The 20,668-nt window shown below is 38.8% G+C and overlaps 1 protein-coding gene across 7 annotated transcripts in view; it reads right to left on the bottom strand.

The window, feature by feature from the left end:
* The window catches only part of LOC103023932 (plakophilin-4), a 178,789-nt gene that overhangs the window by 142,881 nt on the left and 15,240 nt on the right, over positions 1 to 20,668 (bottom strand). For 5 of the 7 annotated variants that reach the window (XM_022680128.2, XM_022680126.2, XM_022680127.2 and 2 more), the window contains exon 1: positions 5,164 to 5,320. The exons of the other annotated variants lie outside the window; for them this stretch is intronic. In XM_022680128.2, the coding sequence (XP_022535849.2) occupies positions 5,164 to 5,305 (142 nt within the window). In that variant the 5' untranslated portion in view covers positions 5,306 to 5,320. Of the gene's footprint in view, positions 1 to 5,163; positions 5,321 to 20,668 lie in introns of those variants that run through there. 7 annotated transcript variants of the gene reach the window in all.

Raw genomic sequence — 20,668 nt, 5'->3', positions numbered from 1 at the left:
CTTCTTTGACTCGTTTAGTGTGTTATTTCTCAATTTTCAGTCACAGACCTGCGTTACAGGTAAACCTAATTTTGAACCATTTCTTTGTCATCTGTAGTTGGAAGAAAATCGATTTTAATCGAAAATCAGTTTTTTGGGGAAAAAAAAAAAGATTATTTTTTAGGCCATAATCACCTAGCACTACCAGTACATTTACATGCCACACTAACTGCCAACAACAGAGTAAGGCAGGTTCTTTCATGAAATGGAAAGCAGCTTTCAGGATATGCCCACGCACATCTCAATACTGCACACTCCCTCTTCCAAACAAGAGAAAAGCTGGTGCTATCGCTAATGCCATCTATGCAGAACGGGCAGGTCCCTTCACAATCCCCTGGAAAACAGGACTCAGAAAACGTGAACCTGCACTCCAAACTGCATCCCTGCGCTGCCAAATCCTGACTCCCTGCTAATCCATGTCATACAACAGATTCCCAAAAGAGCTTGGAGCTGTGGGTTCCCTAACTAAAACAGACAGCACGATGCATTATTAATGCTCTGTGCTATCGGCTGCTTGAAGACCACTTATCAAGATCAAAGACAGCCAGAGCTTCCAGATTAGTGACGTTAGCCTGATCAGGGATGCTCTAACAGGCCCTTTATTCACCATCCCACCCCCCCGAGGCTCTATCAGTTAGCCACTCGCCCATCATCGGCTTAATCACGCGCTCAGCCGGGGTTAATGCGGGAAGCAACTCGCACCCTAATAAACTCGAAATCCACGAGGAGGAAATAAAACATTCAGCGCAAATGGAGGCAAACGACCCTCGTTCCATCTCCTCTGGACCTCTGGAACAAACGAGGCAGAGAAGACGAGGCCGAGGTCAACCTATACGAGCCCTGTGATGGACTCACAAACGCCAGAGAGGGACTCTGAACCCGGCCGAGCGAGAAAAAGCACTGGACGAGGTCCTGGCCGCTCTCATTATGCAGCTTATAGCCACCTCACTAAAACCTCCCCAAAGACTCACTAGGCTTAATTGCCTGTCGCAAACTGCATATTGACACTGCTGCATAAAAGTGATATCTGTGGCGCACGCTTGCCTTTTCAGCCCTCGCTAAGCACAATCAATACCATATTTCAGTTCCAATAACAGAGAGAAAATCAACACTGAGGGGAATTTGTGTGTCAAATCAAAGCAAATAAAACATAAATCAAACTCTGTACACAAGAAACCATAAGCTTGAAGCAACACAAGCAACAGTTTTTAGGTTTAAAAAAAAAAACACCAGCGTGCACATACAGTAAATATACAACTAGAAAATTATACATACACTACATGGACAAAAGTACTGGGACACCTGCTCTGATCTTACTGCATTTAGCAGCAGTGGTGAGGTTAATGATATCAGAATGCAGGATGATCAAGGCCCAACCCAGTTCCCAACTCCCTTCAAAAAGTACTGGATGGAGCACAATCACTTTAGAGAACTGGCACTATAGGTATAGTGACCATACACTCATTTATCTGCTCCAGATAGTTCTATTCTATTGGCAGTACTTGTCTACTGGGACTAGACCAGCTGTGCATGTGTGTGCATGCATTTGCACATCAGTGCCAGTAATTGGTGTAATTTAAACTTGCTGAATTCCTTAATTAGAATAAGACTTTCTCTCTCTCTCTCCTTTAACATACTTAAATACAATTATTTGTATTATAAAAATATAATGTTGTTTCTGCATACGAATATTTCTAGTACCCAAAAAGATTATGGTTATGAGTAGGCTAGTCATAATTACACAATATGTGGACACGCCCTTAATATTTGCACCTATTGAGAAGAGCTCACTAATGTGAATGAGCCGGTATGCCAATTTTGTTTTAAAGCATTTTTTTCATTTTATTACATTTTATTTATAAGATAATTACAATATTGATGTATTATTAAAAACATCACCATAATATCACCCATTATGTGTTTTTCTTAGCAAGAAGAGCACATCAATGTGAATTTGTTTAAAAATAGGATATATCGAATATTTTTTTATATTTTTAATTGTAGATTATTTTTAATGTTTAAAATAATGTTTAAATATTCTTAAGAAATGTACATTTAGGAATCTTTAATTATTTAATATTTAATTGTATTTTTATGCTACTAAAATACAATTATTTCAGTGCCATTAAAATGACCATTTATACTAATAGTTTATTACAATTATTTCTAGGAGAGTATTTTGTCTTCATAACAAAAGTTATTGTAAAATGCTTAGTTTTGAGAGTTTAGCCTAAAAAATGGATTTTAAGAATTTTTTTAACCTAGTTTTTAATCATTTTCTTACATTCTTAGGACATTTTTTGTCCTGGAAATGCATAAAACCCTCCACACAAACAGAGTCACACATGTAAGCACAGCCAATCCAGGCTAATTACCCCAAGCCGGTCATTAACTTGTTTGATCCTTAAACCCAAAACGTTCCAGCAAAGCCATGGATTCTTAAATGAGCAGCGAGGACTCAGTGAAGCGATCTGCAGCTTTAGCCACCGACTGTGAGGAACTATAATTCCACCTTCCAGAAAGAACGTAAAGCCCACCCTCCAAATCCCCCCAGTCCTCAGCTCCAACACACTAATGCTGAGGAAGAGGAGCACGCTGAGATAAAGGAGGACACAGAGGAAAAGAAAGCTAAGGTCTGTGTGTTTGTGTAATATGTAATTAAACAACTGTCAACAGAGAATGTGAAAAACTACAATTAGCCTGGAGTGTTTGACTTTCTGCTGAGGAGGAAAAGAAAGAGAAAGAAAGAGGGGAAAGAAGAGGCAGAGAGTAAACGAAAGCTGAAAAATGTTTCACTCTATGTTTGACACACCCAGAGGATCTGGAACATCTCCCAGGTTCAGCGGTTAGACAAGCACCACACAGACAGTACACACACACACACACATACGCACAAAGACACATACACACACAGACAGAGAGAGACAGCCAGAAGTACAAACAGAGGCTACAGTTTAAATACAGGTCAAAATATTTGTATCATTATAATATTTTTTACAACGATTGGCAGATTTAGATTTGTAATATTTGATTTCTATACAGTTAAATCTGGCAATCTGGCCAATTCTCCAAGCCATACATTCTTACCCTTTTTATCATGTTAATATCATTTGATTTGCAGTCATGCAACTGCATTATAAGTCAATGGTCTGAGATTGTAGCCCCTCACTCTGCTTTGGTTCGTGAGGGTCATTAATTGCTGTTACAGTGGAGGCTCTGGAGGAGAACAGATTCTTCTCTTTCCTGCTGTTTTTGCTTGTTTCCTACTTCCAGACTGAATCGTAAGTCTTGCACTAACATAAATGTAACAATAGAAAACAGAGAACACTTACACACACACCAGAACTTTGAGACTAGTTATTTTTTCTTCAAAATACTAATTAAGTAGAGCAAAGATAGCTAGATCCTTCTGATCAGATTCTGAACTCTAGACTCCTAGTACCTGTATAAAACATGTACACACATTTACAAAGAAGTGGTATTAAAACAACTGACAGCTGTACAACCTGAGTAAAAGTTGTATAAATCACAGCTAGTTATGACAATGCATTGTAATTGGCTGAGAGAAGTTCAGGGAGTGCCATTATTGCACGATAATGGCACTCTGACTGAAGCTCTTTAAAGGTCGTTTTCACACCAGCAATATTTGATGCAGGTTAAAACAGATTCTGGTTAGTTTTTATTCTTAGTGCAATTTGATTGAGCAGGTGTAAAAAACAGTAATTGGTGGTCTCTGTCCGGTCCCAAATGAACTCTGGAGCGGTTTGCTTGTAGTGAGAACGTGATTCGGTCTTGATCCGACCCAGCTATTGAATATACCGCTTTTATTTGAGATAAACTGCTGATAAGGCACAGTTTAATCTGATAAATTAGCCAGATAACACTAATTACCACAGCTATAAACAAAAGCTGTCTCTGCTGCTCTATGATGTTTACACACTAAGCGTGGTCTGTGCAGCGTTCACTGCTCACAGCCGTGTGACTCCGTTGAAAACACTACGTTTTAAAGAGCAGCGACAAATTTTCAGCGTTCTGTGTTAAAGCAGCTTTACACTGCACAGATATACGCAGTGTAGCACAGAATCTTCTTAATAGATTTACTTTCTTGCTCCCAAGCCAGACAGTTCTGACCAATCAGAGGAGACGATGTGCTCGCATGGTTTATTGGTGCACATTTTGGTGTGTTTAGGTTTGTGCCTGTGTGAAACCAAACTAAACCAAACAGAGAGAGAAATGATCCAAATAAACAAACTCATCAACTGATCCAGATCACAGAAACCAGCTACAGGTATGAAAACGCCCTACGTGTCAATTTACCACAATTAATGTGTGAAGATGTAACACATGTAACAAGTGCTTACAAGTCAAAACCCCCAGACACATCGAAGCAGCACTGTGATAACATACAAGTAAAATAACAATGTGAACTGTGTTTTGGCTTCACTGTGTTTCATTTGTTACAGTACTAAAATCACTAATATACACTAAAATTAAACTAAACTAATGAAAGCTAAATGCTGGATAAATGCTGGATTTAAAGGGCAATATAATACAATATAATACAATAATTGCAATACTGATTTATCGTACAGTAAAATAACCTAAACTCAATATTTTTTGATAATCGTGATATCGCCTATTTTGTTGATTTGTGTGTTTGTTCACATATATAACAGTTAGCCAATCATGCTTTAATAACTGTGACTCCATACACAGTGTGGACTAACGTAGGTGAAGAAATAGTATATAATTATAATAATAACAAATTATTATTTCAATTTTTGTTGTCTTTAAAAAAATTTATAATTCCTTTTTTATGCTATTCTGTGTGTCAGTGACATTTAATAGTCTTAAAATATCATAAAATATAATTTATCGCAATCATGTCTGGGACAATATATTGTCCACCAAAAATCCACTAACTATTCCTCAACTGAATTGTGACTAAATGGTGAATTCTGATAATTATGTTTTTAGCAGTGGAGTGACTAATAGAAGAGAACAAATTTATCTTGTGGAATGAAGATAAATAAATATAAATTTAACATCCTCTTTATCTTAAAATCTAATATTAAACAGCAATAACTGATCCCACCACCTAAAAGATCAGATCATATATCCTACCTGCAGAGATCTTACACCGGACCACAGAGTTGAGGATCTGAGAGTGAGGAGAATGATCGCTCCCCCTCTCTCCACCCTGAAGGAGCTGTGGGGATCCGGATAGACCAGCTCCCTCAGAAACCTTCACCACAGCCTGTACCATCACTACAGCACACACTTCACACACACACTGTACCAGATTCACACCCCAACCACTGTTAAGACCTGTCTGTGGGCAGGGCTGGGCCAGCACCACCTTCACCTTCACCAGAGGAAGAGTAGTCATGTACCACCAGAGCGAGCGCAGCAGCCGTCATTTCCTCCCCATATCACTCAAACACACCCTCCATCAATAAAGCACTCCTTCAAAAGGCCATGAATCAGGTCAGCACGGCGCTATTAAACACCAACAAGCAATAAATCTGGCTGCAGGCGGATGTTTTAATCTGTTACGCAAGGCAGGGCTGCCCCAGCAGGAGCACTGGAATCCGGGCTGTGGTTAGTGGTGATTTAGTCGGGCTTCGCTCGTTTTAAAGCCCTGAGCTTCACTCCCAGCGCAGTAACTCCTCTGCACAGTTTTTTTTTAATTTTTTAGTTTTAGTTTTTTTAGTTTTGAACAAGCCAGAGACATTTCATTCTTTATTCCTTTCAAACTCTGCATCCATTACAATGGACATCATGTATTTTCTTTAGTTTTAAGTGTTTTTTTTTTTTCTCACATAACACTATTCAAGAGCTGTTGTCCATCAGAATAGAGCATGAACCGGCCAATGAACAACTTTATAAACCAATCAAACAGTAGAGTGAGTTAGCTTGGACCCATCCACTGGAAAAACACTAACAGTACTAGAGCCATTGAGGGAAAGTAACAACTAATTTTTACTTGTTTAATTAATGTGATTTATTTTTTTTTTTACTGTTTAGGTATGGTTTGTGAAACAAATAATGAAAAAAAAACTATTAAATGTTTATTAAATTGGATTTATTTGCTATATACATTTTACAGTAGAATATTAGAGTCTTCTATTTATGCATTAAAGACAGAAAACAGCATTCTTACATCTTTTTTCCATCACCAGAGATAATTCAGGTCTGAAAGTCTGTATTTCCAGTGGAGAAAAAAACTAATGTATTCATTTTTCAGAAGATATTTATGAAAAACCTAGATACAACATTCATAATTTACCTGCCTAAGACCAGAAAATAAAATAATAGAATAAATAGGACGTTTCCCAACCATTTCAGAATTATTCAAATACAGACAGAAAAATAAAATTCCAAATAATCACCTGGTGGAAAACTCTCTCTGTCCCCATCAGATTTATAGCACTCAAAATTGTTATTATTAAATTAAATTATTAAAATATAAACATTTTACACATCATTTTACTCAACAGCCAACATACCAACAAAGCATAGTATTGATTGATATATATATATATATTTTTTTTTTTTGCCACTTTCTGCATTTAATCTGAAATCATGTGACTACACACACACCACAGTATGGGTTTCAGGAAAGAGTACATAAACACCCACAGAACACAATAAATAAACATTAAAATCAATATGTGTAGGATTAACTTTGGTTAAAGCCTTGGTTTACTGCGTTTTAAAGGTTTGATGGATTATTTTTGGATTAATTTATTATGGGCTGTTTGACTAAACTTAATTTGTTTTAACAAAACAGCCCTTATAGGTTCAAGCTAATATTAATAATATTAGTTTAGGAGATATGTCTTAAAAGACCATAGAAATACAAGATGACCCACCTGTATAATGAAGAGACAAGATTAAGGAAACCAGTAAGAACATGTCCTAATGGACCAACAACAGCCTTGTATATTAGAGAGAAAGTTCAAAAATCAGATCTTAAGATGCAGACATCCCAGAGTCCACACCTCAACATCATTAAATGTGTTTACAGTGAATTTGAAGCTCTGATATAGAAAAGGCTCCAATTTCTAGGAAAAACTTTGAATGTGCAGCACATTTCTGCAGAAAAACTAAAGATAGAGTTTCTATGCAGGTTCTATGCTGTTAATTCTCAGAATCATCTTCCTCCTTTCCTGATTATCACAGGAAGTTAAATCTTGAGATATTTTAGTAATCTAACAGCTTGTTCCTTACATCAGCCTTGTGCACACTCCACTCCAACTTTACAATTAAACTTTAGACACAAAACATGTCCTAGCTCATCAAATACATTTGGAGTAAAGGAAAAATTATGCAAATTAGAGTTTGGCTGAACTGCTCCTTTAATCCCACTCATAAAGAGCTTAATGATTAGCTGCTGAACTGAATCGCTGAATTATGGCAGCGGAAAACGCCAACTTAAAGACACACGTCAGCTTAAAATGCCAAGACTGCTAATAATAAAAGAAATTTAGCAGGGCCCAGTAAGCATTACGAGACTGCGGTAACTGCTTTACTTCCTTTTTCGCTGCATTAGCATTTCAGCATAAGCATTCATTTACCGTCTCGGACACAGTGCAGGAATGCAGGTCTGGTGAGAACGCTGGACTGAGTGTTTGCTGTGTAAACAGGTACAGGTTGTGTAAGAGATAAAGCTTTACTTATTTAACTCTGACGATTAATGGCATTTCAGAAAAAATACAAAAGCGAGACAATAAGATAGAAGCAACAAGATGCATCGAATACATTAAAGTCCTGCACTTGATACATTATAATACATTTCAATCAGGTAGTGGGGATTAGGGTTTCATGGTATTTAAAAACAAAAAAAAAGACAATGCACGATTGTGCTGCTCTGTGAAATGCCATTGGTATGTCCAATATTGGAGCAAATGAGTAAACTGGAGATACTGGGTCAGATAGGAAGAGTAGGAAATCAATGAGAACAGTGTGAATTTGCATTTTGTATCATACAGCAAATATTTAATTATATATATATAAAAAAATAGCTTTTTACACCGATATCCAGGCTCATAGCAGCTCCACACCTCCTTGTTAGAATCTGGAGAGTCCTGACATTTAAAAGTAGCTTATTAAAAAGCACTGTTCACAACTCTGTGCGCCACCTTCACTGTACTGATAATGATAGACATATATACATAGACTCCTCATAGCTTGCCTCCTAGCATCAACTGCTACGGGGCATGGATAATGATGTAAAAAGTGATTTATTGGGGCAAAATATGCCCTGATACAGCCATTGTACCGAGTGCTGGGCAAAAATAACAAAATGACTGGATCTCAGGAAGCTGTTAGAGAGCGGTGGTGGGCTATTCCACAAAGGTAAGTACTCTTTATCATATTTTACTACACTCTAAGTCAATTTCACACCAGAGTTCTCCTTTAAATGCAGTCAGCTCCACAGGCCTTGAGAGTGTGAGAGTTTCTTCAGAAAAAAAAAAAACAGCAAAACAAAATTAATTTCACAGAGAATGTTGGACTTCATGATCTGCGTATCTGGCATATCTATCTGACACCAACAAAACCAGAATAAAAAAATGTGAGCCTGCACATACACCTTACGGTTCAGTTTAATAACCGCTCCACTCTATTCTGCCATGTAGTGAACGCATTCTTCCCTCATCTCTCCAGTCACACGTCACGTCGCCGGATTATCAGATTTCTCTGGGAACTGAAGCTCCGTCCGCGCTGCCTTACGCTTCCTCGAATCAAACGCCGGCCGGGGGAATTTGCATGACAATCGGGCCAATATTGGACACGTTGTGAATTACCATGCCTGCTCAGCATCTCTGTCTTCAACTCCCTCTCTTCCCACTCTCATTAGAATAGGAGGCCGAGTGACTGGCTCCACATGATCGATATCTCCGGCAAATAGCAGGGGTAGCGTTAGCTTAGCTTAAGCCATTTATCAACAAGACGTACGCCAAAAGAGCCAATGTACTTAGGTGTGAGCTTATGATCTCAATAAGGTCATATGTACAAATATGAACATAAGTATTGGGACACCTCCACACATTTAACCTAGAGGAGCTTTATTAATATCCCATTCTCAATCCATTGGCATTAACTGAAGTAGGGCTGCACGATATATATTGTTTAAGCACAGTCATCACGATGTATGCATGCGCAATAGTCACATCGAAGTATGTGCAATGTCACTTAAGGCTATTAAATAAATCAAACACGTCATGTTGCAATGTTTTGATTATTGACACAAGAAGTAGATACACAGCGCTGTCTCTGTGTCTGTGTGAGTGACAGGCTACTGCTGCCTGAGAAGCAAGAGGGGGAGGGGGCAGGAGTAAACACGACGTAATCGCATAGCTACCATCCACATAGTTGGGCACGTGCTTGTAAGCCTATGTGTCGAAAGCTGTGCACCTCAGTCCATCACAGTTTTGTGCAGATATTTCCAGTTACAGCTGAATTCACACTTTTAATAACAGAAAAATGCTCTTATTTACCTTTTAAAAAGCCATTTAAATGCCTGACTAAAAGGCAGATTACTGTTGTTTTGCTGTTTTCCTCTGGTTTTGAGTGCTTGGAGCTGACCCAGCTCTTGATTGGTCCAGACATGATACAGCGCATGGGTGGGGGCGGGGCTGGTGACGTCATGTGCCCTGCATTGTTTAATATTGCGATATTTATATATTCTGAAAAAAAGAACATTTGCAATGTAATTTTTTTCCAATATCGTGCAGCCCTAGTCTGGAGTCAGTAGAGTGTTGGTAACTATTATGCATTATGCATATGCAAATTCACCAGCTTACCTCCTGTAGGGATGCCATCCTATTACAGTATTATTGTAAGGGTTATTTGAGAATGAAGCACACTATGAATTAAACTAATTTCCATTGGGTTTGAGTGGTTTATTTAATCAATACGTCCAAATACTTTTGTCTGTATAATGCATCTAGCCCCTCTCTCATCATAGACTTCCAAAAATCCACACTACTCTTGAGATCCGATACCTATGTCCACATTAACGGGGCTGACACAAGAGATGGCTTTCCATTACCCATGGGTGTTTGTGTCAGGCTGATATCAGCAGGAAATCCGTGTCAGATCATATGCAGCAAATCTAGACTGAAATAGCACACTCTCACACTGTGTAATGTCTTAAAGATGACCTAGAATGGTAGAACAGTAACCTAGAAACTGTATTTATCTCAGCATAAAAGAATATTGAGAATACGGTACAAAGAAGTGACAAACCATGAACCTGAAGTATTGTATGTTAGGCAACGCGGCTCCCGTGATCTGCTGCAGTGACATAAACCAGACGACAGTACAAGCAGAAGAAAACTTGCGTTCCTTTTAAGGTAAAATAAGAGGGTTGTAAATAAGCCTGTAAAACTGCATCCGGGAAAATAAAACACTCAATAAATGCATTTTATGCATAAGTTTAATTAGAAAACATTACATTTTAGGTATTCTATAATGGATTGCCACACAGCCCAAGGATGTTTGAAAGTCAAGCACTTTTAAAACATATTCTGTATATCGTCGCTGTCCAATGAAAAACACACAATCTCCAAAACAGCTTTACAGGAGAGAGAAAAACCTTGTAAACTTTCAATGGACGTGAAAAAGTAATGTAAAAATAATTTATTTCAGGTTATTTTAAAGAGTGTCTATTGGTCTGTTCATCAAGAAATGTTGGCACAGTGTAAGGGACAGTTTGTCTGTTAAAATTATGTAGTGAACTAAAAATCGCCAAAAATGGAGATACGTGATTTTCATTGGACAGCGACGATGTACAGCCATTTCAGTTTCTGAATAATTTTCTCGAATTTTGCTATTTATGGGTAAACTGTTTGAGTAAAATTAACATTATTGTTTTGTTCTATAAACTACAGACATTTCTCCCAAATTCCAAATAAAATATTATCATTTAGAGCATTTATTTGTAGAAAATGAGAAATAACAAAAAAGATGCAGAGCTTTCAGACCTTAAAGAACGCAAAGAAAACAAGTTCATATTCATAAAGTTTTAAGAGTTCAGAAATCAATATTTGGTGGAATAACCCTGGTTTTTAATTACAGTTTTCAGTCATCTTGGCATCATGTTCTCCTTCACCAGTCTTACTCACTGCTTTTGGATAACTTTATGCCACTTCTGGTGCAAAATCAAGCAGTTCAGTTTGGTTTGATTGCTTGTGATCATCTATCTTCCTCTTGATTATATTCCAGAGGTTTTCAATTTGGTAAAATTAAAGAAACTCATTTTTACGTGGTCTCTTTTTTTTTCCAGAGCTGTATATTTTAGAGCTAATCTAATAAACCATAATAAGAACAAACAACAGTCTTCCACCACTGACTACTGGTCAGCGGTGGCTAGCGTTGATGACAGAGGCATGTTCGCACTAATGAATGTGAACAGTCAAGACACAAGCACTGTAAGATTACCAGCAAAAATTCTAACTGAGCCAGAAAGCTTGTTATGTGAACACAGCCTTAAGCCTCAAGTGGACGGATAAGGCTAAGCTGTAGGTGCTGTCCCAGAGTCCCTGAGCGACAGGGCCATGAGATGGACAACACCAATGAGCCGCAGTGACACCTCAGCCTTCAGGGAAGAAGAACGGCCGCTGCTTCAAGACCAGTGACTCAATCAACCTCTAAAGATAAACAGTGGAACAGAAGAGCGAGAGAGAGAGACTAAAAGGCAGGAAGAGGGAGACTAAAAGAGGCAGAGAGAACAGGTGGACCTCACAGCAGTCGATGTTTTCATTGCCCTCCACCTCCTCAGCAGATGAGAGGAATGTCGGAAATAACCGTCTCTGCGGGTCCTCGGTAAAGCCTCATTTGTACGAATCAAAGAGGAAAAATCATCAAATGTGGCCCTCTTTGTTAAGCAGGCTGTTAGAGCTAATAAAAGCTAAAGTGTGGAGTGCAGAGAGGCTGAAAGTGCTTTTGGTGAGGGAATACATCCATTTCGGAGCTTTTTCACCATAAAGAAGCTGACTCTTTAGAAGGCAAGGTAAGGCACTGAATGCAGACGACCTCCAAAAGGCTCATGTTAAACAGTTAATTTAACTAGAAGCCACCGGGTGTGAAGGAAGAACAGAAACAGGCTATTATAACAATGCTCTGCCCATGTCCTCCCCTCTCTCGTTCACTGATGGTAATAACATTACCATTAAAAAGCTCAAATTAACACTCTGAACTTTGAAAAAGCTGATTTAAACAGGTAGGAACGTCCCGCTAGGGTGATGTTACACAGTGGATGTACTGTTTAAAGCACTGAAGGTTGGAGATGTGAGGGAAACTGCAAGGCTGTTTGAATGAGATCACACACCAGGTGACCTCAAAAAATCCTGCCTGGCCTGTCAAGCAGTCGACTATAGAAATACAAGGAAACTGTCCACTGAAACTGGCTTATTCAAATCCTTTACCTGTACTTTACATTATAATGCAAGTTTTTTTTTAAAACCATCCTGCTCAGCTCATCTACATTATACTAGTGCATCTAAAAAAAAAATTATATTATTGAAACGTTTTTTAAACTTTATTTCAGTAATTCAGTTTAAAACGTATTATATAGATCATATATTATATAGATGTATTACACACATAAGCTTACAGCCAAAGAAAACCCAAAAATCAGTGTCTCAGAAAATTAGAATATTATATAAGACGAATTGTTGCTTTTGGCATTGTAGGCAGTTTGCCAAGTCCTGCTGGAAAATGAAATCTGCATCTCCATAAACGTCGTCAGAGGAGGGAAGCATAAAGATTTTCCAGGAAAACACTGCACTGACTTTAGACTTGATAATAAAACACAGTGGATCAACACCAGCAGATGACATGTCTCTCCAAACCATCACTGATCATCAGTAAATTTAGCATTCTATTTAGAAATTAAGGGAGCAGAGTCTGGAGAAAGAGTGGAGAGAAACACAGTCCAAACTGCTTGAGGTCTAGTGTGAAGTTTCCACCAATCAGTGATGGTTTGGAGAGACAGGTCATCTGCTGGTGTTGATCCACTGTGTTTTATTATCAAGTACAAAGTCAGTGCAGTGTTTTCCCCAGAAAATCTAACAGCACTTCATGCTTCTCTCTGCTCACAACTTTTATGGAGATGCAGATTTCATTTTCCAGCAGGACTTGGCACACTACCGAAGGAAACAACTGTTCTTATATAATATTCTAATTTTCTGAGATTCTGACTTTTGGGTTTTCTTAGGGTCCAAGTTATAATCATCAAGAAAAATAAATAAATAAAAATGAAAAAAAAACAAAAAAACAAAACGCTTAAAATAGATTACTGTGTGTACATTATGAACTGAATTACTGAAGTAAAGTAACTTTTCAATGATATTATTATTATTATTATTATTATTATTAGTTTTAGATGCACTAGTACAATAGGCCTTTGGCAATAAGTGTTATATTAATATATATATATATATATATATATATATATATATATATATATATATATATATATATATATATATATATATATATATATATTTAAAACGTTTCCATAACAGTGACATAATTCTTTCAATATTTCAATATACATTATTGCCAATTATACATTTTGCCAATCTGCTTGCCTGTATTGTTTACTTGCGTCATGTTACTTTTAGCCTGGCCTGTCACACTGTTCTTCTCTGCTTTCGAGAAGGCGAGAACCCCTCCACTGCTCATTAAAAGTGGTGTTTAGGGAGTTTTTTCAGGGTCAAAAAGTGCAATGGCCTTTACCGGCCAGGTCAGCTACCTAAAATGAACCCAGCAGGGAACAAATGTTAGTCATTAAAGAGAAAACTGCAGGCTAAACGTCTCTGAAACAAACAGGAACTGAAAACCGGGCTGTGATTCATACGATTAGCCCAATGTAAAACGTTAAAAAGTCATAAGCAGAGAGAGCATACAGCGGCAGTTCCCTTGTGCTGGGTGATTTGCAGTAACAGTGCCTATTAAGTACTCCCTGTTTTAGCACACACGAGTTCGAGGTCATGCTGCAACATGCCGCCCTCCATGCCGATGAGTCCGGCTCTTTGAGATAATTGTGAGAATGAGGATGTTAGCAGCTGACTTTGCATCTGCAGCTCAGGTGATTTTCTCAAGGAGGAAAAAAAGAAAGAGAAAGAAATGGAAAGAAATGCGCACTACACAGCTAGCTTACACGCACACACACCTTATTAGCACTTCAAATAAAATCACTACAACACATTTCCCAGAGCCGAGCGCTACACTACCTGACCAGCACTCCAAAGCACTACAGAGAGGAGCTGAGAACAACACTCCATGATTCTGGCTCAGTTTCTATGGCATCTCACACACACACTCACACACAATTTACACAGACATGCCAAAGATCACACACACGCCCACCCTTTCTAATCTTTGATCTTCTGTCCACCCGAGGCGAGAAGTAAAGACAAATAGCCGAATTGCCACAGGAACTAAAGGATGTTCGCTTTTCTGCTCTGAGGTGAAGCAGCCGACACTGAACTGTCCAGAGAGCTTCAGGACAGCTTTCAGACCCGTCCAGCCCATCATTGTTAATGTCCAGCATACAAAGTTCAAAGTGCAATTCACCTTAACGATTCACTCCTACGTCCCCATTTGTCCTCTCTGAGTCCCCAGTTTGCTCCCTTATAATCTCCTTTCTAGTGATGTCTATAAAAATCTATAAAAGCATTCATTAATATATTGAAGAGAAATGCTGATATAAAATACAAAACCTGGATAAAGTATAATGTTAAAATACAAGTATGTATGTGTAACACCCATAGACTGTGTATATCTGGACAAAGTGTGGTCTTTCAAAAGTGAAGCCACCATAGAAAACTGTGTAACCCCACCCATCCCCATAGGTTTCAATAGCAAAACACTCAACTTTCAATCACATTTTTTTCTAATATACTGTAATTCTACCTCCATTATTTAAATACAACAGCTAGTGTAACCTCTGCTTATATTGTCAATTTTTTATATCCCCACAGAATTTGGTTTTTAAAACGTTATTCAGCTCTATTCAAAAAAGATGTTGTTATTGTAAAAGGGCTGGTTATGGGCGGGACCAATAACAGACCGTCAGCTCCGCTCCGCTCTGCAGCCTGTGACCTCGAGGCAGCCCTCAGGGGCGGGGTTATTTAAATGAGAAGGCTGTCTCTCCACAGTCTTTCTCCCTCCTCTGGTCTCTACTGAGCAGACTCTGGTTTCAGGATCGCCATCAGGAAGGAATATTTAGGCTTTATTTTCATTGAATGAATGGGAACGGCGACACGGCATCCATCTTTTTTACAGTCTCTGGTAACACCAAAAACACAACATGCTATAATTTATAAGATACACAGCGAGATGCAATGGATTACGTTGTCTAAAGCCCTATCGGGACAGGATTAGTTTCTCAGGGGGACGTCTGTGAAAAATATTTCACACTTCTACTCAGTGATAAAACTCTTGCATCCAGACAGCAATTGAAAAAAAAAAAAAAAAACAGGAGGAACAGTGAGTTTTTAGGCTTTCTCGGTCACATGACATGGCTTTCAGTAGCTCCTCCATTTCCACTCACTGTTGTGTTCACATGGGTCTCCATGGAAATGAGCACCCAAAGTCTAATTACAGTGCGTGGCAGTGGACAAATAGCTCTAGTTTATTAAACACGAGGTGATGAAACTCAGAGATGTGAGTCCAGACTGGACTAAAACTACCGGAGGACCATGGAGTTCAGCGAAAAACAGTAGATAATTCGGCCTGTAATTTTTGTCTGATAAAAACATATATACATGGTCATTCCAGATGGAAATAAAATCACAGAGGACCCCTCATAAAAGACAAAATTACCCCAGGACCCCCGAGAAACTAACCCTGCCCGAGAGCATCAGATAGGGCTTAAGATTAAAAAAAGTTTGTTAGAAACTCACAGAGTAATACCAAACATATCCTAAACGACTGCCTCTGGATTTAGTTTTCAGTCACATGTACATTTGATTTTTTATATTTTAAATCAAACTGTTCCTATAAAGAACAGTGCACAGCTGCACACTTCATTACAAAGAGAGAATAATAAGGTCTGGTTAATTAGATTTAGAGCAGTGCAGTGAGTGTAACTAATTTAAAAAGGCTGAACGTTTCTTTAATAGCGTTTTAATGTGGATCTATTGGTGACTTTTAGTCTGTTCTAATGTTTCAAACCTTAGAACAACCAAAACCAAAACACTGGCCCATGTTAGATCTCCAAATGAGCTTTCAATGTTATACATTATGTATCCTTAAACTGACATAAAACTATTCCACTAGCAATACCCAAAGCTGATAAAACTGTCATTTGCCATTTAATTCTCATTTGGTTTAACCTTTATGCTAGCCTTAAAATGATGCTGTAAAATGCAGATTCAGCCAATTAAAGTAAAAGATCTTAATGTTTTAGTGTTGTAATAAGGCATCCAAAAAATGTTAATGTAATACATTTTCCATTTCGGGCAATTGTGTGCTTTGAATTAAATTGTTCTAAATATTCAATAATGAACCATAAAAGGTCATTTGTACATGTTTGCTCAATCCTTTAAAAGAATAAAAATGCATTCTTTCTTTAGAAACAGAAAAAAAACATGCATCTAGTACAAACCTATATAGATTTACAATCATATCAACCATGGGTTGTACAAAATATCAGTATTGCGATATATCATATTGTTTCATTTGCAAGCGCTGTCTCTGTGTGAGTGACAGGCTGCTGCTGCCTGAAAAGCAGGAGGGGGAGCGTGAGGAGTAAACACAATGTAACCGCATGGCCTCCATCCACATGGTTGGGCACGTGCTTGTAAACGCATATGTCGAAAGCTATGAACCTCAGTCCAGCACAGTTTTGCATATTTGCAGATATTTCCAGTTACAGCTAAATTTATGCTTTAAATACCTTTTAAAAAGCCATTTAAATGCCTGATTAAAGGGACGGTTACTGTTTTGCTGTTTTCCTCGGGTTTTGAGTGCTCAGCGCTGAATCAGATCTTGATCTGTCCTTCATGGGCCCAGCATTGTTTAATATCGCAATATATATTGTCGAAAAAAGAACAAGAGCAATGTAACATTTTTCCAAGATTGCGCAGCCCTATAATACATAGAAAATCACTGTAGAGCTTGCAGAGTCATAGTATCAAGATATCACAATATGCTGCCCACAATAGGTATGATATCATATCGTGAGATGCCCTGTAACTTCTACCCACTACTAATCTCAATTCATACCAATCTCCTCTTAATTTCTTTAAGATGAAGCAAAGTATCCATAACTCCTCCACTTTCACAGGACAACCTGGGCCTCCAAAACACACAGCCCTCACACCATCTCTGGGAACACTGAGACTGACATTGGTTTTCAGGAAGAGAACAGAGAGCTCCTGTGATTAACAAGTAAAAGCAGATTAAATCATGTAAAGAGTGTGTGAGGTGCTGGCGCTTGATACCCCTGCTACTTGAGCTTGATAAACAGATTAGCCCTTCTCTGAAGCACACCTTCAAGGGACTCATGAAAATAAATGAAACGTAAACAAAATGCGGCGCTCCGTTTGCCGGCGGACTGAGGCGCGAGAAGCGGAGTGAAAAAAAAGAGAAAAAAAAGAGAGGAAATTAGTTTCTGATGAAAATGGCAGCTGTCCAGACCTCCGCACTATCTCTAGTAGCTCTTTTAACACATTGCTAAAGCTGGGGTCAGAAAACAAAAGGTCACCTGCACGTTTATCGGGTCCCGCAGGCTCACAGCTGCGTTTAGAGGGGCGACCCCACAGAGTCTCGGGAGGAACTGGAAGCTCTGGACTTTTTTACGCTACAGCAGAGATAAACTTCAGCTTGGCTGTAAAAGACTGCCTGACTGCACCTATGAAGAGCATCACTGTGATTGCAAACAGCAATAACAGTGACACACTGGGTCTATTTATTTGCTGGCTGCTATGAGCAGCATTACACCACACACTCGAAAATAAAAATGCTTTAAATACTTCATTGAGCAAGGTCACAGAAAAAATATTCACAAATCCATGAAGCAGTAGGTTTGTAATAGAGATGTGTGAATATGAACTTTTACTTGATGTAAGGCTTTAGCTGCTTTCCAAAGTCTAGGATATAGCCAAGGTATGACAAGTCCTTTCTAAGTTAACCCGTCCTATAAAGACTTCTTCTCAGTAGCCTGTTAGTCACAAACATGATCCAATCTAATGAGGCATTGTGGTGACCTTTCATGCAAACTTGACACTGAGGATTGAAACTTTTGTTTTTTTGGGTAACCAATGGCCACAAAGGATACATCAGTTGCGCCCCTCAAATCACTCCAAACATTATATATACTTTTCAGCTGTAAATTAGGGATCATTTACTTTGGAACAGCTTTGAGTGAAGTAGCAGCTGAAAAATGCAGCTGCAGTCCACCCTAAATTCAGAATATTGCAACATTGATAGTCAGTAGTGTTCACACAGATTTTACACAGTGTGTATAAGGTTGCATGGGATACTCCAATGCAAATGTAGTGTTAGAGTAGCATATTAACACCAATTTGCTTTAAATGCTGCTTTAAATACAAAGCAAATGTATTTATGAGAACCCCAAACTCACCAACCAGTTGAAAGTCAAGGGTTTAAGTGAAGCACTGGGGGTATAGAGTGGAGGCAAAGACCATTCTGCATGCATCAGATTAATATGAAGGTCATTTACTTAAGAAGGAGAGAAAAAAAACGTTGGTTGAGAAGCTTACTAAAACCCACTCAGGCACTCAAGGCAGTGTGTGCACGCACGTGTATGTGTGTGAGATTTTTATCTTATCCAGCAGGATGAAACTAATCTTCTCAGGGTGCTGGTACTCCATGCACTCGCATCATCCCCTCTGTGGTTTGTTTGATTTCCTAGTCAAAGCACGTAGCTGCCCCGGCACCTCCTGTCTCACTTTCCTCCCGCTATGAAGACCAGGATGATGGACATGTTGTGACGCCCGCATCGTATGAAGTGAAGTTCAAACAGAATGACAAAACCACTGGAGATGATGGCAGCAGGGAAAAGAACAAGCCAGAACCGCTGACCTACAGCGGACACGCCTTAAAGAGAAGGCGCAACCCCAATATCGGCTCATTCTGAAAGTATGCAAGCATTGGCTTCAAAGCCTAAAGACAAAGAGAAGAGAAGAAAGACCAGCAGAAGAGAGGCTTAAGCAGTGATGTCAGGACTAATTACCTTTAAATGTAAACTCCCATCAACTGAAAGCAGTTTGGAGAAGCTGAATTTCACAGGTATTTCACACCGGAATTGATCGATGTTCACTATGTTAGATTAAGCAGTTATCTTTGTTTAGTGTTGTACTCGGGGATCTGGCAACACTAGGTTAGTCACCGACCAATCATCCTCCACGTCCTCGCGTGAGTTCGTAGGTTATCACGGTGGAGGAGGATAGAATCTAATGGTTATAACTACAGATGGTTGGTTGTTGGGGTTTTATTGCCACTCCAGCACAGAATTAGGCTATTTGTGGCATGCACTTGGTTTTATATGTGTAGATATAGTACAGTTGATTTAAAGATTACATACGTTACTACATATGTGTCAAATTTGATGTTTAAGATTAAGATCCGATAAAAACTTTAAAATCTTCCCTGGTGGGTTTTTTCCAAAAAGGTCCTTCATGTTTTATAGCTACAGAAGCGTTTTGCGTCTGTGGGCTCATTCTTGGGTGACCCAAAGAGGATGTCACATGCTTTGTGTAACTTATTTCAAAGAGAACTTAAGGTATGGTAAAGATGTAGCTACTTAGATTTTACTGCATGTAAACAGAATATCTCATGAATGAAGTAGATTATTAGATGATTAGTAGATTATTCTTCTGTTTCGCTGGTCCAGCGAACTGCAGGAGCACTGTGCCGCTTTTCTTTTGCCACGTTTGAATCTCTGCGAACAGAACGCTCTGTCTTCCTATTGGTCAGAGTCAGGGAGCAGGTCGCAGAGCATGACAAACTAGGCAATAAAATACAAAAATTCTAACATGCTAGACTTTCCGCCGGACGCTCCGACGCCGTCGCCATCAAATTACTGCTCTTTGACTGCTTCACACTACATGGACCTTTGTCGCTCGCGACACTGAAATTCGGGTCCAACGCATGCAACTTGTCGGCTCCGACAAAATCTGGTCAAAATCAGGCTAAAATGCTGTATTCTGATCCGGGCATTAGGGTAGACAGATTGCTTTGTTCAGTATATCCAAATATAAGTAAATAACCTGTATAAAACAATGCATTTAGATACTATAAGTTGCACCCATTGCTGCCAGAGACGTGTAATTGCAGGGCTCTCTGTCTGAAGCAGATACACATGAACCTGTTGGCACCATGCCTAATGCCAGGTCTAATGCCAATTCTAACATTGAGCTGTGGAGCATTGGAACTGTGTGTTCTATGGAATCAAGGGGCTCCATCCAGTATTTTTGGGATTTTGAGTTGGAGAGTTGGGGATGAAGAGGAATGGTGACCTTACCAAAACTCTATTTCCTAAATGCAATCAAATTCTCACAGCAATGTTCCAACCTAGCAGAAAGCTTTCCCTGGACAGTAGACAGCTACTCGAAAAACAAAAAAAAAGATTTAAGAAGAAATTATT

Source organism: Astyanax mexicanus, chromosome 11 (assembly GCF_023375975.1).
Source record: "Astyanax mexicanus isolate ESR-SI-001 chromosome 11, AstMex3_surface, whole genome shotgun sequence".
NCBI lineage: Eukaryota > Metazoa > Chordata > Actinopteri > Characiformes > Acestrorhamphidae > Astyanax > Astyanax mexicanus.
Note: the sequence above shows the minus strand (reverse complement) of the source record. Positions and strands in the feature narration are given on the sequence as shown.